Genomic DNA, 16,651 nt, shown 5'->3' on the forward strand with positions numbered 1-16,651 from the left:
GTAGTTTGGAGGTAATAATAAGAATATTGAATAATATAATTTGAGTCGGGAGATTCTTCAGTGTTGCCGGGACGACGAAAGGGGGCGGAACCCCACCACGGGAGTGATGTGTGTGTCTGTGTGTAGTGTGGGTGTGTGTGTGTGGTTTAAAAAGAGAGGAAAATCCCCAGAAATCAGCTTAAATGTCTAAAAAATCGGCGTGTGCGTGTGTGTGTGTGTGTGTGTGTGTGTGTGTGTGTGTGTGTGTGTGTGTGTAAAATATCTTTGATTAAAGGTCAATAACAACTAAGTGAGTGTACAGTGGTCAAGTACGTTTAATAGTTTGACTGCCATTTGCAGAATAAAAATAAAGACAGTTTTCATTATTTAAGAATCTGGAAAAAAACCGACAGAGTAGTTTTTAATGTGTGTGTGTGTGTGTGTGTGTGTGTGTGTGTGTGTGTGTGTGTGTGTGTGTGTGTGTGTGTGTGTGTGTGTGTGTGTGTGTGTGTGTGTGTGTGTGCGCGCAGCGGTACACAGGCACACGGTTCCCCGGGTATCAGAGCACTCCTCTCCGGGTTCAGAGAACATGGAACTCTCGGCGACGGGAGATCGAGTTTTCGCCGCCGAATCGATCCTGAAACGCCGCATCCGGAAGGTAAGCCTCCGCCGCCTCGTGTGGTTCTGACTCCCGCAAATGTTGGCTCTGATACCCGGCAATAGGCTCTGCTACCCGGCCACAGGCTCGTCTCCTTGCCGTGGAGGCCTGGATGAATACCTTCGCTATGCTAACAGAAGCTAACTAGGCTAGGCTATCACAGCCAGAATCAGAAACAGAAACAGGTTTATTTATTAATGAATGTATCCCTGTGTAATGCATAGCTCACTAACATGTAATATTAGAAGACATATGAAGGATGCAGCTCATATTTAAGTAAATATATCCAAAATACCCGCATTATCTGCAACAGTAATTAGTACCACAGTTTGAGGCACTTTTATCCTCAGTATCCAAAACTGTTGGTATATCAACAGACAAATATACATATATATAGAGAATGCACAACATATCATCTACAGAAGAACAAGGAAATTCACAATAATAGACACCTTAATTACACTGTAATCTGAGTGTTGTAATTGAAATGTATTGTCATGTTATATTTTAACTGTACTATGTAGTATTTTATTGACTTGTACTTAAATATTGTTTTATAATTGGTTGTGTGATAGAGATTATGCAATGCTTTAGTGTTTTTTTGTTGTGTACCTGCCTAAGGACTGCAGTCACTGAGCTATTATCTCAAATCTGTCTTAAATCGTCTCTCCTCTTTTCTGAGAGTAAAGTATTTGTATGCATGGTCCTTGGATTAGAGCGAGCTGCTACTGAAAACAATATGAACATAATACTCATACTGAAGTGAATATATCAAGAATATCTGCAACAGGTATTAGTACCACAGTTTGAGGCTGATCCAAAGATCAACACCTTCAGACTGGGGTAATTTACCAGCAAACATACGATGCTTAACTTCCTCTCACATGTTTCATGAATACATTTCAGTGGCTCATAAAACACATACGCGGCCATTAATGGATGTGTTTATAATCGTGTAGTACTTCATCAATGCCAGAAAACAAGATAAGGTAGAGCAAGACAGGTGTTGCATAAACTATTTGGAGTTGCTGTGGTAAAGCTTTACTTTGATTTGATTTAATTGAACTCAAAGAAGTGAGTTTTGCAGCAAACCTGCAGTTTTATCCAGAAATGTGGTGAATACAGATATACAGATATAAGACGTAAAAAAGGACTGATTTAATACGCTTCCAGCCTTGTATTAAAAGCAGTGTTTTGCAGAAGTCCTGCCGTTTTTCCAGAAGTGGAGAATAAAAACGACATGTGTTATAACACTTTAGAATGACATGGCATCTCAAAGTGCTTTACAACTTCAAGAACATAAAGACAGAGGGCAAAGAAACCTATAAGGCAATTACAATCACATACAATTCAAAGAGTCCTTAAAGAGCCGAGGGAACAGGAATAAAAAGTGAAGGAGAGTGGTGTGATGTAGAGGTTTCAAAGCGTGAATGCTGGGTAAGAGATGCTACAAAAGGCAGCAGCTAACAGGAAAGCCTCCAGCCTTGATTTGAAAACTGCACGCTGCATGGTTTGCATTCTGGGAAATAAAGAGCCTATAAATCATGGCGGGTTACACTTTAAGTGTGTGGTAGTTAACCAGCAGGCCTTCTGAGTTTCCTGCTGGACCTTCAGTTGAACTCATCTTTTGTTATCCCAGCATAAAAGCAGGAATAACTTCCCACTAAGGTTCACACACTCTGTGCACTGGTGGTGAAACATGGTGAAGAGTTAAATGACAAATATCTGTGAAGCTTTGAGATGTATCAGGGTTCCTTTCTTCAAAACGTTAAACAATGTGTGGAGGATAAGGAGGCGCTCTCCTGGAGTCGTGCTGTTAAAACATACATACTCAAGAAGAATAAACAAAGTAAATGTGATTTCTATTTATTATGCAACCGCTAAAGAGGACTCTTTAAAGTAGAGACACTACATACTGATATACACCTGAACATCAGCAGGAGAGGACTCTTTAAAGTAGAGACACTACATACTGATATACACCTGAACATCAGCAGGAGAGGACTCTTTAAAGTAGAGATACTACATACTGATATACACCTGAACATCAGCAGGAGAGGACTCTTTAAAGTAGAGACGCTACATACTGATATACACCTGAACATCAGCAGGAGAGGACTCTTTAAAGTAGAGACACTACATACTGATATACACCTAAACATCAGCAGGAGAGGACTCTTTAAAGTAGAGACTCTACATACTGATATACACCTGAACATCAGCAGGAGAGGACTCTTTAAAGTAGAGACTCTACATACTGATATACACCTGAACATCAGCAGGAGAGGACTCTTTAAAGTAGAGACACTACATACTGATATACACCTGAACATCAGCAGGAGAGGACTCTTTAAAGTAGAGACTCTACATACTGATATACACCTGAACATCAGCAGGAGAGGACTCTTTAAAGTAGAGACTCTACATACTGATATACACCTGAACATCAGCAGGAGAGGACTCTTTAAAGTAGAGACTCTACATACTGATATACACCTGAACATCAGCAGGAGAGGACTCTTTAAAGTAGAGACTCTACATACTGATATACACCTGAACATCAGCAGGAGAGGACTCTTTAAAGTAGAGACACTACATACTGATATACACCTGAACATCAGCAGGAGAGGACTCTTTAAAGTAGAGACACTACATACTGATATACACCTGAACATCAGCAGGAGAGGACTCTTTAAAGTAGAGACACTACATACTGATATACACCTGAACATCAGCAGGAGAGGACTCTTTAAAGTAGAGACACTACATACTGATATACACCTGAACATCAGCAGGAGAGGACTCTTTAAAGTAGAGACTCTACATACTGATATACACCTGAACATCAGCAGGAGAGGACTCTTTAAAGTAGAGACTCTACATACTGATATACACCTGAACATCAGCAGGAGAGGACTCTTTAAAGTAGAGACTCTACATACTGATATACACCTGAACATCAGCAGGAGAGGACTCTTTAAAGTAGAGACACTACATACTGATATACACCTGAACATCAGCAGGAGAGGACTCTTTAAAGTAGAGACACTACATACTGATATACACCTGAACATCAGCAGGAGAGGACTCTTTAAAGTAGAGACTCTACATACTGATATACACCTGAACATCAGCAGGAGAGGACTCTTTAAAGTAGAGACTCTACATACTGATATACACCTGAACATCAGCAGGAGAGGACTCTTTAAAGTAGAGACACTACATACTGATATACACCTGAACATCAGCAGGAGAGGACTCTTTAAAGTAGAGACTCTACATACTGATATACACCTGAACATCAGCAGGAGAGGACTCTTTAAAGTAGAGACTCTACATACTGATATACACCTGAACATCAGCAGGAGAGGACTCTTTAAAGTAGAGACACTACATACTGATATACACCTGAACATCAGCAGGAGAGGACTCTTTAAAGTAGAGACTCTACATACTGATATACACCTGAACATCAGCAGGAGAGGACTCTTTAAAGTAGAGACACTACATACTGATATACACCTGAACATCAGCAGGAGAGGACTCTTTAAAGTAGAGACACTACATACTGATATACACCTGAACATCAGCAGGAGAGGACTCTTTAAAGTAGAGACACTACATACTGATATACACCTGAACATCAGCAGGAGAGGACTCTTTAAAGTAGAGACACTACATACTGATATACACCTGAACATCAGCAGGAGAGGACTCTTTAAAGTAGAGACGCTACATACTGATATACACCTGAACATCAGCAGGAGAGGACTCTTTAAAGTAGAGACTCTACATACTGATATACACCTGAACATCAGCAGGAGAGGACTCTTTAAAGTAGAGACTCTACATACTGATATACACCTGAACATCAGCAGGAGAGGACTCTTTAAAGTAGAGACACTACATACTGATATACACCTGAACATCAGCAGGAGAGGACTCTTTAAAGTAGAGACACTACATACTGATATACACCTGAACATCAGCAGGAGAGGACTCTTTAAAGTAGGGTCTCTTGTTGTCACCAGCTGTTTCGTTTATCCTGAAACTTCTGTGTTTCTCTTGCAGGCTCGACTTGAGTACCTTGTGAAATGGAAAGGATGGGCAATGAAGTAAGAGCTGCCCCCCCCCCCCGTCTCTGAAAGTTCTCTCTGCTGTTTTGATGCCTGTACATTAAACTGAAAACATGGATAAAATCCACTCGGTGGTTCTAAGGTTTCCTCCTGTTTCCTCAGGCACAGCACCTGGGAGCCAGAGGAGAATATTCTGGATGACCGGCTGATACTGGGCTTCGAGCAAAAGTGAGTAAAGAGTTTATTTATGATGAGAGGGCTTTTCATAAAGGGGTTCCTGTGTGTCCTCAAAAGACTTAAATGCTAATAAAATGCCTTCATTCAGTTTTCCAAAGCTCTTATAAAAGCTCATACAAGTTGGACTTCATTCATCCTTTTTTCTGACACATACAGATCTTAATACATTAAAGATTTAGTTCCAAGAAAGTCTTCCTTGCTTGACGCTGAAGTAGCCTTCATTTTCTGATTTGGTTTTGTCCAAAGTCTCAGTCTTCCTTTCACATACAGTATATGCTTTGTGTCTTTGTAGTGTTCTTCCTCTTCCCTTCCAGATTGTTAAACATCCATCTTGACTCGAGTCTCTCATGTCTCTCATAAAGACCCTTAAAATCAGGTGTTTTCAGTGGTTTAAAACAGACTCAAACTAAACTGGTGACGGAGATCTAACATCACATCTCTTGATTTGTTATATTTGCTCTCCTTGTGCCTTTTCTTCACCTGTGTGATCTGTTTCTTTATAGGGAACGGGACAGGGAGATCCACGGGCCGAAGAAACGAGGACCAAAACCCAAAAAACATGCCATGAAGGTCCAGTTTCCTGCAGCTTGTTTTACCGTTGATACATGAACACCGCCTGAATTATCTTTGTGTTTTTATGTCTACTCTATCTCGCACATTGCAGTCTCATTGAGGTTAAAGCCCACAAGCTTTCTGAAGATCCACTGTCAACGCCATAGGTTTCAGAATTTAACGTACGGTGTGGTTCTTCCTAGGGGCCGGAGGTTAGCTGTGTTGAACTGAGCTTAAAACGGAATGAGAGATGAGATGCTGTGCAGGATAAACTGCTTGGTATAGCTCAGGAGTAACAGTCTGATGGGATAGCACTGACCCGAGTCTGCTGGTGTTTGACACAAGTTCATATTCCCTCAGGCGAACGCTCCGACCGGAGGAAGCCGAGCCTCAAACTCCCGCCTGACTGCGGCGCGCTCCACACCGGGCCGAGCGACTCCTTCCTCCTCCTCGCCTCATCCAACCTCTTCGTCCTCCACCGTGGCTCCCTCTCCCAAGCTCAGCTCCCTGGCCACCACCCACAAGCTGAAGAAAGACATCCACCGCTGCCACCGGATGTCCCGGCGCCCGCTGCCCCGGTCCGACCCCTTGGCTGCATCCTTCCCGGGCCAGCCCTCCAGAGTCCACGTCTCCCCGTTCTCCGAGACCGTCCGCATCCTCAACCGCAGAGTCAAGCCCCGGGAGGTGAAGCGAGGTCGCATCATCCTCAACCTGAAGGTCAGTGGGGGACATTATGTCTGCAGCTCAGAGACTCCTTTGCTTTCACTTCAACACCTGATTACTTTATCCTCCTCTGCTGAAGGTCATCGACAAGCCGGGTCGCGGCGGCGCAGCGGGACGGAACATCTCAGTGGGGGGGCGGCAAAACATCCCGTCCCGCAACCGCATCATCGGGAAGAAAGGGGAGGCCCCCTACAGGCCTTTCCAGCCCCCGCTGAAGATGCTGGGCTTCCCCATGTACGGGAAGCCGTTTGGGCTGCAGTGTGGAGGACCAGTGACCTTCAGCTCTGCCTCCTCCCAGTATAACTCACCCCCCTCCCAGTTTAACTCAGCCCCCTCCCAGTTTAACTCAGCCCCCTCCAGCTCTGAAGGAAAATCTGCTCAGTCCCACCCCGCAACAGGAGTCTCCCCCCCTTCCAGCAAAGCTCCAAAGTCCAGTAACGCTGGTAAACAATGTTCCATATTTAAAGCTGTTTTGTTTTGTCGTTGTCTTCTTTAACTGGGCTTATGTTTGCACCTGGCAATAACCCTGTTTCTGATTCTGCTTCTGAAGGTGGTGCCCAGTGTGAGGTGCAACGTTCCCCCCCCGCCTCACCGTCGTCCTCTTTGGAAGACCAGGAGGAGGACGCCCCCCTGAAAGGTGGTCCGACCCCATTTCCCAGTATACCACCAGTGCCTGTGTAATGCTGTGAATCCCTGCGTGTCGCTCAGAATAGCTTCATAAAAGTTCGGTTTTTTGCTCAAAAACAGAAGTCAGAATTGTGAGATTCTGAGAACCGGTCAGAATTCCTGTGTAAATATTGTGTGTTTGATTTCTCACAGCAGTCTTTGAGTAGTCATCATAATGTTGTCCATGACGTCACTTTTTGTTGTCTTTCTGTGTTTACAACATTAACACCAAAGCAGGTTCCTCGTATGCGAAAACATATTTGGCAATAAAACTGATTCTGATTCTTATGAAGGCAGGAAACGCCAGCTGCCCGACGACCAGAGCCCCGGCAACGAGACCCCCGCGGAACCCCAAATAGCCCCCGCCGAGGGAGACCCCAACTGGCACCCTGAGATGGCTCCGAGCTGCAAGGACGTGGTGGTCACTGACGTCACCACCAACCTCCTCACCGTCACCATAAAGGAGTTCCCCTCCCCGGCCTCACCCTCCACTGAAAACGCCTCTGCCCCTCCCCCCGGCACCCCATCCGAAGACCCCGAGCCATAGGAGATCCCATGTTGTGAAGGCAGATGTGCCCCAGATAGTCCGCCTGCAGCTCTAGAGTCCTGCTGAGAACCCGGACAGGTTGAGACCCCAAAGTGTTGTAGAAGTCTATCGTAGGGGTCTCCAGTACATCCTACTATACTAATAAGAGGGTCCTCAACCGGTACGGGTTCACAGCAGGACTCTGAGCTGCAGACGGACTATAGAGGGACATGGACAAAAAAACAACAACAGGTTAGCAAGTTATTGTCTGGGGCTCAAGAGTTAGTCTCAGATACTCTGAGGGTCACAGACAAGGTTTACAGATTCTGGACAGTGGTAATACCTCGGTAAACATTTAAAGCCCCCCCTTTAGACATTTAGGGATTTGTGATATTGGGCTATAGAAACACAATATGACAGATCGATTGTCCGAGCGCTGACAGCCATAGCTCTTCACCCCTGCAGCAAATGTCCTTACAGTGAGGTCCGAGTCACAGGACGATACCTCGTGGGCACGACTTGTTTTTTTGTCCATGTCCAAATCTGTACAAATGCCAATTGATGATGGAGGAGAAATATCAGTGTTGCCACTTAAGCCCCCTCCTCCCCCTTCCCTTTAGTGTGTTTAGTACCTGAACACCGCCCAGCCATTGAATCGTACAGAAAGAGCATATTTTTTTTATAAGAAGCGTATACATCTGAACACGGGCAGCTAATACGCCCTCAAATTGCCATATTTTGTCCTCTTGCACAGCACTGACTCTCCGACTGTTGGATTGAGGTGCCGTTTGTTTCCTTTCACACACACACACACACACACACACACACACACACACACACACACACACACACACACAAACAGACACACACACACACACACACACACACACACACACACACACACACACGCTGGGTTCAGTTTGTGTGTGTGCTGAGCCTCCAACACATGTGAAAGAAACAAAAGGCACTTTGTCCTCCACAGGTGAGAGGCCCCTCCCTGCCCCCTCAGCCTGATTGGAGGTCCAGCTCGTTAGTGATAAAGGGGAGTGTTGCACAGCTGGACTCTCTCACACTGCATCACAGCGAGGTAAACGCCATGCACTTGACTGCATCGATCGATTTCATGCAGTACTCTGATATTTCAAGGCATTTTCCTCCTGCTCTCTTGAACGCATATTCAGTGTTTATATGCACGCACAACCTGACAAGCTAACCAGTAAGTTATTGTTCTCTCTCTCTCGCTCACTCGCCTTCTCACAAAGCCCCCGCCTGTCACTCGTCCGACGCGACTCCAAACCGGCCCGCAGCATTTCCTCAGATCTCAGTGAAGGTCCATAAGCTGAACACACTTCAGGCTTTTATAATCCAGTGTGAACATCAGTCCCTGGGGATGCCTGTCCGTTGCGCTCTCATCAGACGGCTTTGCAGAGAGTGTGTTTGAGAGGAGGTCAAAGCCCGACGCTAAGGCTCACCAACCCCAGAAGACCCCTTTAATACAACTGGTCTGTAGGATGTAAAGCCCTGAAATAGCAGAACACGTGCTGCTCTTTGGCCCCAGTGGATGCTTTTAATGATCCCTAATGATACAGGTCTATCGGCCCTTTATGTTTGATGTATGAAACAGAGTTACGTCATTATCTGGGGGGGGGAATAATGATCTTAATTAAAGAATGAGTTTTAACAAGAAACCAGGATAAAAAATGTGGATGAACGGAACGTTATTGATCTGATTAATTTGAGAGAACATCATCACGTTAATTCATTGGGTTTTATATCTTTTGTTATATTGAGATCCATTTTATTACAGATATGAATCATTTTAATGCAGATTTTCCCCCTAAAATGTTAAAGTGATGCCAGGAAACAATCCCTCTGTTGGTCAGAAAGGGTTTACTGAGTCCAGAGATATGGAGCTGGGGTCAGACGTCTGGTCGGACGGCAGAGACAGCTTACGGAGAATAAAGAGGGGATGGATTTGCTTTCTCTAAACCAATGAATGACCTGCCGCAGGTAAATCAAATCCAGGTGAAAATGAAACCGGTGTTTGATGAAAGAGAAACTCAGACTGGGTCCTCGATGACTTCCAGACTGGGTCGTGCTCCTCTGAAGGGATTGAAGGCCCTCGGCTGCTTCTGTGCTGTGTCAGTGGTGGGTAGATGTGTGAGCTTAATGCCATGTTTCCAACCTTTAGAGCAGTGCTTTTTATTCCTTATCAGCACAACTTAGTGGCCTCTCTTTCAACCAAATAGGGCTCTTGATTTTATTATTTCTAAGCTTTTCTTTCCTTTTCAATCGTCTCATATGTGATGTCATTATAAGTGCTTAACGGGCGCTGATTGGAGAAAAGGAAGGAACCTTTAAATGTTGATAAATGAATTAAAAGCTGTTTTTTTAATGCTTCTTTTCTAAATATGCATAATAATGTGATGCTGTTTATTTGAATGCCATTTATTTTGTATTAGTCCAATATGGGTTTGACGAGACAAACTGGACTGGTTTTAATGTTTGTCTGGTTTGAAGCTAATAATGTACATGTATTGATGCTGATATGGAGGATAATGGACTTCTGACGCATGTTTTGCAGACCCTTATTGTACAGATTATTGTCATGTTTCCTGTCGTTGCTTTCTGTGTGTTTTCTTGTACGAGGCTTTGAATTAAAAGCTGTTTAAAATTCAGTTTCCGGAGAGTCTTTCCCTGTTAAATGAAATGTATTTGATATGTTGCTGTTGTTTTCCAGGTTTCAAAGGGCTTTTATTTTAAGAAATCTGCTAGAAATTAAAATTTCACTTCATAATAAATAACTATCTGACGGAGTAGTTTGCATTTTATATGAATACAAGTTGGAAATACAAACAATATGAGGGAATAAAACCTCTCATACCGTCACAGGCGTTATAGAACATGTCTGCAGAATAGATTTTGATCGAACAGTTGAACCAATAGAGTGGCCATTTCTCACCGGTCACTTTCCCATGCTGAGGGGATCGAACCACCGACCCTCTGAGTGGATCCATTTACTCCCTGAGCCATAGCGACCCGGACAGAACCAGGTCGGGTTCTTGCGATCACAGGTAATAATCTGCCAATCACAATAAGTGTTGAGGGAACTACGGACCCTGGAGATGGAAGAAACAACCATGGGGGGGTTTGAGTCTTCGGTGTGAGCATTAAACCAGCTGTATACTGGAATGTAATGTTTTTGTTACTTGGATTTAATAACTTGTTAAGTAATTGTACTGTTACACGGCATTCACAGCAGAAGAAAATACAGTTTAAATCATTCGAATATTGAAAAATAACTGGATTTACATCACTGTAAGTGCTTCTGAAAGAAAGACATTGAGGTATGAAACCATAAAGGCGTCATCAAAAGTCATAACGTTAAAGTCTACGGGGGGAGGGCAACAATAGATTATGGTAGTATAGTGTATGGAGCAGCAGCAAGGACATCATTGGAAAAAGTGGACAGACTGCTACAGTACAGAGCACTGCGATTATGTATAGGAGCTATTAAATCCACCCCCATTAACGCAGTACTGATAGAAGCAGGAGAAACACCGCTTGAGTTAAGAAGGGAGAAACTGGCACTCACATATTGGGTCAGGCTGAAAGGAAGTGGAGAAGAAAACCCTGCAACAAAGACTATGCAGGGATGCTGGGAATATTCAAAGTTCCAGGGGTTAGGGTTCGGGGGGGACAAGGGGAGAAAAAGAGAAGACATATGGAATGGAGGCCTTAGGGTTCACCAGGACCACCCCAGTGAGTAGTGTTCCACCTCGGCTATTCCCAGAAGTAAAGATCGATATGAGTGTTCTGGAAAAGAAAAGACGATGGCAAATGAAGCAGGAGTTAAAACAAGTATTTACCTGAGGAGCAACTACTACAGGTATCTCAAAATATAGACAGGTGGTACTAAGAACAAACAGTGTGTGGGAATTGGTGTGTATGTCCCTGAGTTCCAAATATCTATTTCCAAAAGACTATCTGATCAGTTATCAGTGTATACAGCAGGAGTAGTGGCAGGCATTATTGGGTTACAGTGGGTGGAAGAGGTCAGACCAGATAGGGTGGTGGTATGCACAGATTCAATGGCCGTGTTGGAAAGCATACAGTCAACAGCATCTGTCAGAGAAGATTTAACCATTGAACTGAACCATAGTTTGCTAAGACTTCACAGAGGTGGCATGGGTGTACAGTTATGTTGGGTACCAGCGCATGAGGGGCTGAAAGGGAATGAGTGTGCTGATAAACTACAAAAGGAAATAACAGTACCAGGTCCACTCGGAAAAGGAGAAGGAAAAGCAGTGCTTAAGAAGAACGGAGATATGGCAGAAAAGGTGGGAGGAAGACCATAAAGGAAAGGGGTATCATAAAATACAAAAGTCAGTGATAACGAAGAACTACAAAGAAAGGAGCAGAAGGGAGGAAATGATCAGAACCAGACTCAGATTGGACCACACAGGTTTAAATGGCACCATGTTTGTACTGGGGAAAAGGAATAGTGACAGGTGTGGGAACTGTGGAGTGAAAGAACAGGTTGAACATATCATACTTCACTGTGCCATGTATGCAGTAGAAAGAGAAAGGCTGCATGATAAAGTCCAAGAGGCAGGGAGGGACTGGGATTTAATGGGGACACTGGGAACAGAGGGAGAGGGGGTAAGAGTCACCAGGAAGGCTCTCTTTACTTTTTTAAATAACACAAGGCTGGTGAGTAGAATTTAAGAAAGGGTAAATGACATCATGTTACACACTCTTGTACAGTAGGTGGCGGTATGCACCTTAAAGTTGGTTGTGATCCGCCATTAAACCCAAAGAAGAAGAAGAAGTCTACATGGGAACTTCACGCGTCTTGGAGGGTTTTCCAGTCGGTCGCTTTTAAGTGTTGCACAGCATCTTCTCACCGGATGTTTATGGATGCACATGTCGCCGTGGAGAACTGGAAGCTGTTTCTTACTGAAGTCGCTTCTGAAGCTAGTCATTTAAACACAAACCCGGGGCATTAAACTCGGGATGTCTGCCTCGCTGGTCCGCAGAGGCCTGGAGCTGCTGAGCGAACACACAGGTCCGTTTGAGACGCTTGTCCTTAGCATTAGAGCTAACTCACAGCTAACGTTAGCATTAGAGCTAACTCACAGCTAACGTTAGCATTAGAGCTAACTCACAGCTAACGTTAGCAATCAGAGCTAACGTTAGCATTAGAGCTAACTCACAGCTAACGTTAGCAATCAGAGCTAACGTTAGCATCAGATATCTGCTGAAAACCAGTTTCAGTTTGAAGTTCTCCTTCATGTTCTGTCCATTAATGTATAACCATATCTCAGAGGTTAATTCCCTTTTGTTTGTAGTTAATGTGTATTTATATCTGTCTTTATTTTGCTAAGAAAATTAAATAGTTATTTAAAAGTAGGATATTATTTACACCAAGGTTTCAAAGAATGGGATGTTAAATTAAATATAAATGTTAACATTTGTGAAGTCCAGGTAACAAAGTAGAAGCTGTGGATCTTTAACAGACTTTGCTGTAACTTCTCTCCTGTTTTCTTAAAATGAAGTTAAATAAAAACTGTTTCTTTATTTTTCATTATCATCTCATTTATAAGGACCACAAAGCTCCAACTTGTTTAGTGTTTCTAACTCTACTGTTAAACAATGAATGAACGAATATTTCAGTTGATGTATTTCATTTGTTTATCTGGTGACTTTAATGTAAGGTTTGAGAGCTCCAGGAGGGAAATGATCAAACGAGGAAGGAGTGATAAAACACCTTCAGCTGTTCAACATATAAAACATGTGTTCAATAACTCTGTTCCAACTTCATTTAAATAATATAAACCAAGTATAATAAATGTGTTTTTAGGGCAAACCTTTATTTACTTTACAGAAATATTTGATTAAGAAATAGTTTCATTTATTTTTCCTTGCATGTCATTTACTCATTGACTCCCTAACCCCCCCAACCTGACGTTACTCATTTATAGAAAATAAAAGCTGGAGTAAAATACAATTTTAAAGATAATCCTATATAAAGTAATCAAATAAGTAATTACTAAAAGGAATAAACTCATCGTCATATGTGCTTAATATTACTCTGTATTGTTCTGAGTTTTCAATATAACCGACTGCCTGAAATGTCTTGGTCCAGATGTGAGTAAAGGGAAGAAGAAGAAGCAGAAGACCCTCAGCGCGGCTGACGTGATGGACCGGGTGAGCTCCAAGCGTCAGGGAGTCACGAGGCAGAAGAGGAGGCTGCAGGGTGAGCTGGGACCCGGGAGGAACAGAGCCACCGTCAAAGACAAGAGGATCCGATCTGCAGTGGGTCAGTGTGGAAGTCAAGGGTTCCTGATTTTTCTGTTAGTCTGGAATAAGGTCTGAGGTAAACACAAGCTGGAGAGTCACGGAGATTCTCCCACACAGTCTGGAGGCCCTCAGCTTCCTCCGGAGGAGTGATCTTCGCCACAGTCTTCCTCTTCAGCTGCTCTTTGTTGTTGTTTGTTTTTATTCCAACGCCTGCACACCTTCCTCCTCTATCTAAACGTGTTCTTCTTCTTCTTCTTGTTTCTGTAGAGGAGTTCAGGAAGAAGCAGAAGAAGAGTCAGCTGAGCGCCAACCTGAAATACTTCATGGAAGATGTCGACAAATCCAGAGAGTCGGACACGGCCAAGGTAAGAGACTCACCTGGTCCAGGTACCTTCATGATGAAATGCAGTAAGAATAGATGTATTCGTTACACGGCTTAGTCGAATACTCAATTCTGATTGGTCAATCCCCTTTCAGAGGTCAGTGTGATGGCAGTACAGAGCGCTGAAGAGGGAGGAAGAGGTTGACGCCGTTTGCCGTTTATTTTCCAGATTTTGAGCCACCATTCAGGACGACAGTCGAGGAACCGCCCGGACCCCCCCGCCCCGAAGGCCTCGGAGAAAGAGTCCTTGTTCACGGAGAAGGAGTTCCAGCAGTTCCAGAAGGAGTACTTCGGCAGGACTGTGGAGAAGAGGAAATGAAGCGCACCCTGAAAACACAAAGACACTTCGGGAACTGTGGGAAACCCCTGCGCTGTGGTGCATATCAACGGGTTTCTGCACTGGATTTTCTGGATGATTCTCTTCATGTCTCTCAAGAGGACTGCGAGGAGTTTGTAGAGAAATGTTTTCATAGGTTGAATCTAAACTGGTGTTTTCCTACACACACACACACAAACACACACACACACACACACACACACAAACACACACACACTGTTTTCTCTGGCTCTTGTCTCTGAAAGCATCACCTCATTCAACTCACTTCGTGTTTCCTGAGGACCCTGAACAGTCCTTACTGAGTCATCTTACTGCTAAATGTAAAAATACAATTAAACAGAAATGAAGTTTCTTTAATTGGTTTTAATTTGTCTGAAATCGATGTTTAAAAACTGGAAAATTCACAAAAATAGGGATCAAGGTTTCCTTTGTTTCGTTGTAAAATCTCGTAATAATGAATAAATAACTTACAGAATTCCCCCTGAATGATCGTCACACACACACCAGTTTAAATGACAGGTGGATATTTAATATAACTCCTTTATCTTCAGAAACCCTGCAGGAAACATTAAGGACATTTTAAATTAAAGTAGGATGTTTAGTTTCTTCCTGGCGTTGCACAGTCAAACCTCCAAATGATTTCTAAATATCCATTAGATATATATAACACACATCTAGTAAAGCTTCACACACTCTGGTCCCCAACAGCATGAATGGATGTGGAAAAAAACAAGCCTTTAGAAAATCTACAAAATGTCAAAACATTGGATTTTTCTCCAAATAATCGATTTTTATTTTAGAATTGACCAAATTCCTCTTGAATCAACATCCTTGTGCTACACTTAGTGGAACATATAAATAAATAATACTCAGGGCGACGTTACACCTGCTAACGTGCCTATATTTAATTGGAAAGAAAGAAAAGCTTCTGGATTCTTCAGAGTTTCTTTAGAATTTAATTGAACAAAAACTAGCTGCAACAATTAGCCACGTAACACACGAGTCAGTGTTCAGCCTGGTGAATCTGCGCGCTGCTTTCTGCACGACATCATGGGTGTGACTTTATAGGAATATTTTTCCTTTTGGCTGCAGAAGCAGGAGGGTGTGAGAACTACAGGAATGCATATGCATGAATAGAGAGGAATGAACCGCAGTATTTGTGGGATGGTCACTTTCACTTTCACGTCCAACCTGTTATTGTTTTAGGATTTATTTGTCGGTGTGAAAGTGAGTGAGGCTATTGTTCAGAAGCAGAGCGACTCACTGCAGCATGTCCAAGGTAAGAGACTATAACTCAAATTTGTGCAAGTGATTATGAGGCTGCATTGCTCTTAAGTGCACTTTTTAAGAGTTATTTCTCTGCAGTTTGTGTAAGTATTGTGTAGATTATTGCTATCATTACTTTAATATGTGCACCTATGAGCAGGATGGTGTCGCCATCACCGCACTTTACGAGCAACATTTTGGTCCAAAGCGCAAGATAAACATGAAGCAGAAACACGGCATCTTGTGACTTCAATCAAAAAACTGCAGAATTTTCACATAAATACCCGGATAGAAAAGCTCACTCCAAAAAGAGGACCCGCAGAGTGTGCTGATTCAATGCTGCAGTGGCTGGGAGTCATTAGGTCGTGATGTGGAAGCTGTTGCAATGAAATCTGACTTTTCAACCAAAATAAGCTGAAATATCAATAAATGTGTTCAAATAAAATAGAAGTAAGCTTTAAAATTCAACAAAAAGAGGCGTTGGACTCAAAAGGCTGTGTGATATGAAAGCAAGCTTTAACTTTTCTGAAATAAAGGTGCGTATTGATAAGTGAGTGTTTTTGAGTGTTGTAGGACTTGGACCTTCTTCTCTACAATAAAGCTGATTGATCAGTTCAGAATGATTTAATGAGAGTATTCTTTGAAACATGCTTTTATTTTCTGAGTAAAGCAGATTCTTCTGATATATGTCTCATTATTGAGGGGATGCACTGCAGTTTCCTTTCCTTTGATTCATTGATATTTTCATGAAGCATTTTATTTAATATTCTGCAGATTACTCAACCTGTTCCCTCCCCGAGGCGCAAGTTTCTGCCCTCAGATAACAGTGAGGAAAAGGAGCCAGAACATTCTCCAACCAGAGCAGAGGTCAGAGGAAACAACAATTATTATTATTATTATTATTATTATTATTATTATTATTATTATTATTATTATTATTATTATT

The 16,651-nt window shown here is 42.8% G+C and overlaps 3 protein-coding genes across 7 annotated transcripts in view; all 3 read left to right on the forward strand.

Moving 5' to 3' along the window:
* The first annotated feature begins 490 nt into the window (after positions 1–490).
* cbx6a (chromobox homolog 6a) lies at positions 491–10,095 on the forward strand. Of its 3 annotated transcripts, XR_010165544.1 has the most exons (9): positions 491–637; positions 4,709–4,752; positions 4,876–4,941; positions 5,454–5,520; positions 5,863–6,219; positions 6,305–6,668; positions 6,776–6,862; positions 7,185–8,504; positions 8,680–10,095. XR_010165544.1 is itself a non-coding variant. In XM_063880823.1 (8 exons), the coding sequence occupies exons 1-8, from the start codon at positions 569–571 to the stop codon at positions 7,248–7,250; spliced, it is 1,116 nt and encodes a 371-aa protein (XP_063736893.1). In that variant the 5' UTR covers positions 491–568; the 3' UTR covers positions 7,251–10,095. The 3 variants fall into 3 exon arrangements, 2 of the variants coding, with proteins under 2 accessions (XP_063736893.1, XP_063736894.1); XM_063880823.1 differs by having other exon boundaries at positions 7,189–10,095; XM_063880824.1 differs by having other exon boundaries at positions 524–637; positions 7,185–10,095.
* A 2,152-nt stretch (positions 10,096–12,247) lies between these two features.
* On the forward strand, positions 12,248–14,796 carry rps19bp1 (ribosomal protein S19 binding protein 1). Its single transcript, XM_063880889.1, has 4 exons — positions 12,248–12,485; positions 13,566–13,739; positions 13,988–14,085; positions 14,272–14,796. The coding sequence occupies exons 1-4, from the start codon at positions 12,434–12,436 to the stop codon at positions 14,419–14,421; spliced, it is 474 nt and encodes a 157-aa protein (XP_063736959.1). The 5' UTR covers positions 12,248–12,433; the 3' UTR covers positions 14,422–14,796.
* A 237-nt stretch (positions 14,797–15,033) lies between these two features.
* Positions 15,034–16,651, forward strand: part of LOC134862764 (apolipoprotein L3-like) — a 12,258-nt gene continuing 10,640 nt past the window's right edge. For 2 of the 3 annotated variants that reach the window (XM_063880840.1, XM_063880842.1), the window contains exons 1-2: positions 15,034–15,718; positions 16,480–16,572. In XM_063880840.1, the coding sequence (XP_063736910.1) occupies positions 15,710–15,718; positions 16,480–16,572 (102 nt within the window). In that variant the 5' untranslated portion in view covers positions 15,034–15,709. Of the gene's footprint in view, positions 15,719–16,479; positions 16,573–16,651 lie in introns of those variants that run through there. The other variant, XM_063880841.1, reaches the window with a different exon arrangement.

This window comes from Eleginops maclovinus, chromosome 4 (assembly GCF_036324505.1).
Source record: "Eleginops maclovinus isolate JMC-PN-2008 ecotype Puerto Natales chromosome 4, JC_Emac_rtc_rv5, whole genome shotgun sequence".
NCBI classification, from domain to species: domain Eukaryota; kingdom Metazoa; phylum Chordata; class Actinopteri; order Perciformes; family Eleginopidae; genus Eleginops; species Eleginops maclovinus.

Bases quoted from the DNA above. Each gene is read 5' to 3' on its own strand.
- cbx6a (XM_063880824.1), top strand. From the start codon at position 569: ATGGAACTCTCGGCGACGGGAGATCGAGTTTTCGCCGCCGAATCGATC. The intron at 4,753-4,875 runs GTAAGAGCTGCC...CTGTTTCCTCAG, and splicing joins TGGAAAGGATGGGCAATGAA to GCACAGCACCTGGGAGCCAG. The intron at 4,942-5,453 runs GTGAGTAAAGAG...GTTTCTTTATAG, and splicing joins ATACTGGGCTTCGAGCAAAA to GGAACGGGACAGGGAGATCC.
- rps19bp1 (XM_063880889.1), top strand. From the start codon at position 12,434: ATGTCTGCCTCGCTGGTCCGCAGAGGCCTGGAGCTGCTGAGCGAACAC. The intron at 12,486-13,565 runs GTCCGTTTGAGA...GTCTTGGTCCAG, and splicing joins GCTGCTGAGCGAACACACAG to ATGTGAGTAAAGGGAAGAAG. The intron at 14,086-14,271 runs GTAAGAGACTCA...TTTATTTTCCAG, and splicing joins GAGAGTCGGACACGGCCAAG to ATTTTGAGCCACCATTCAGG.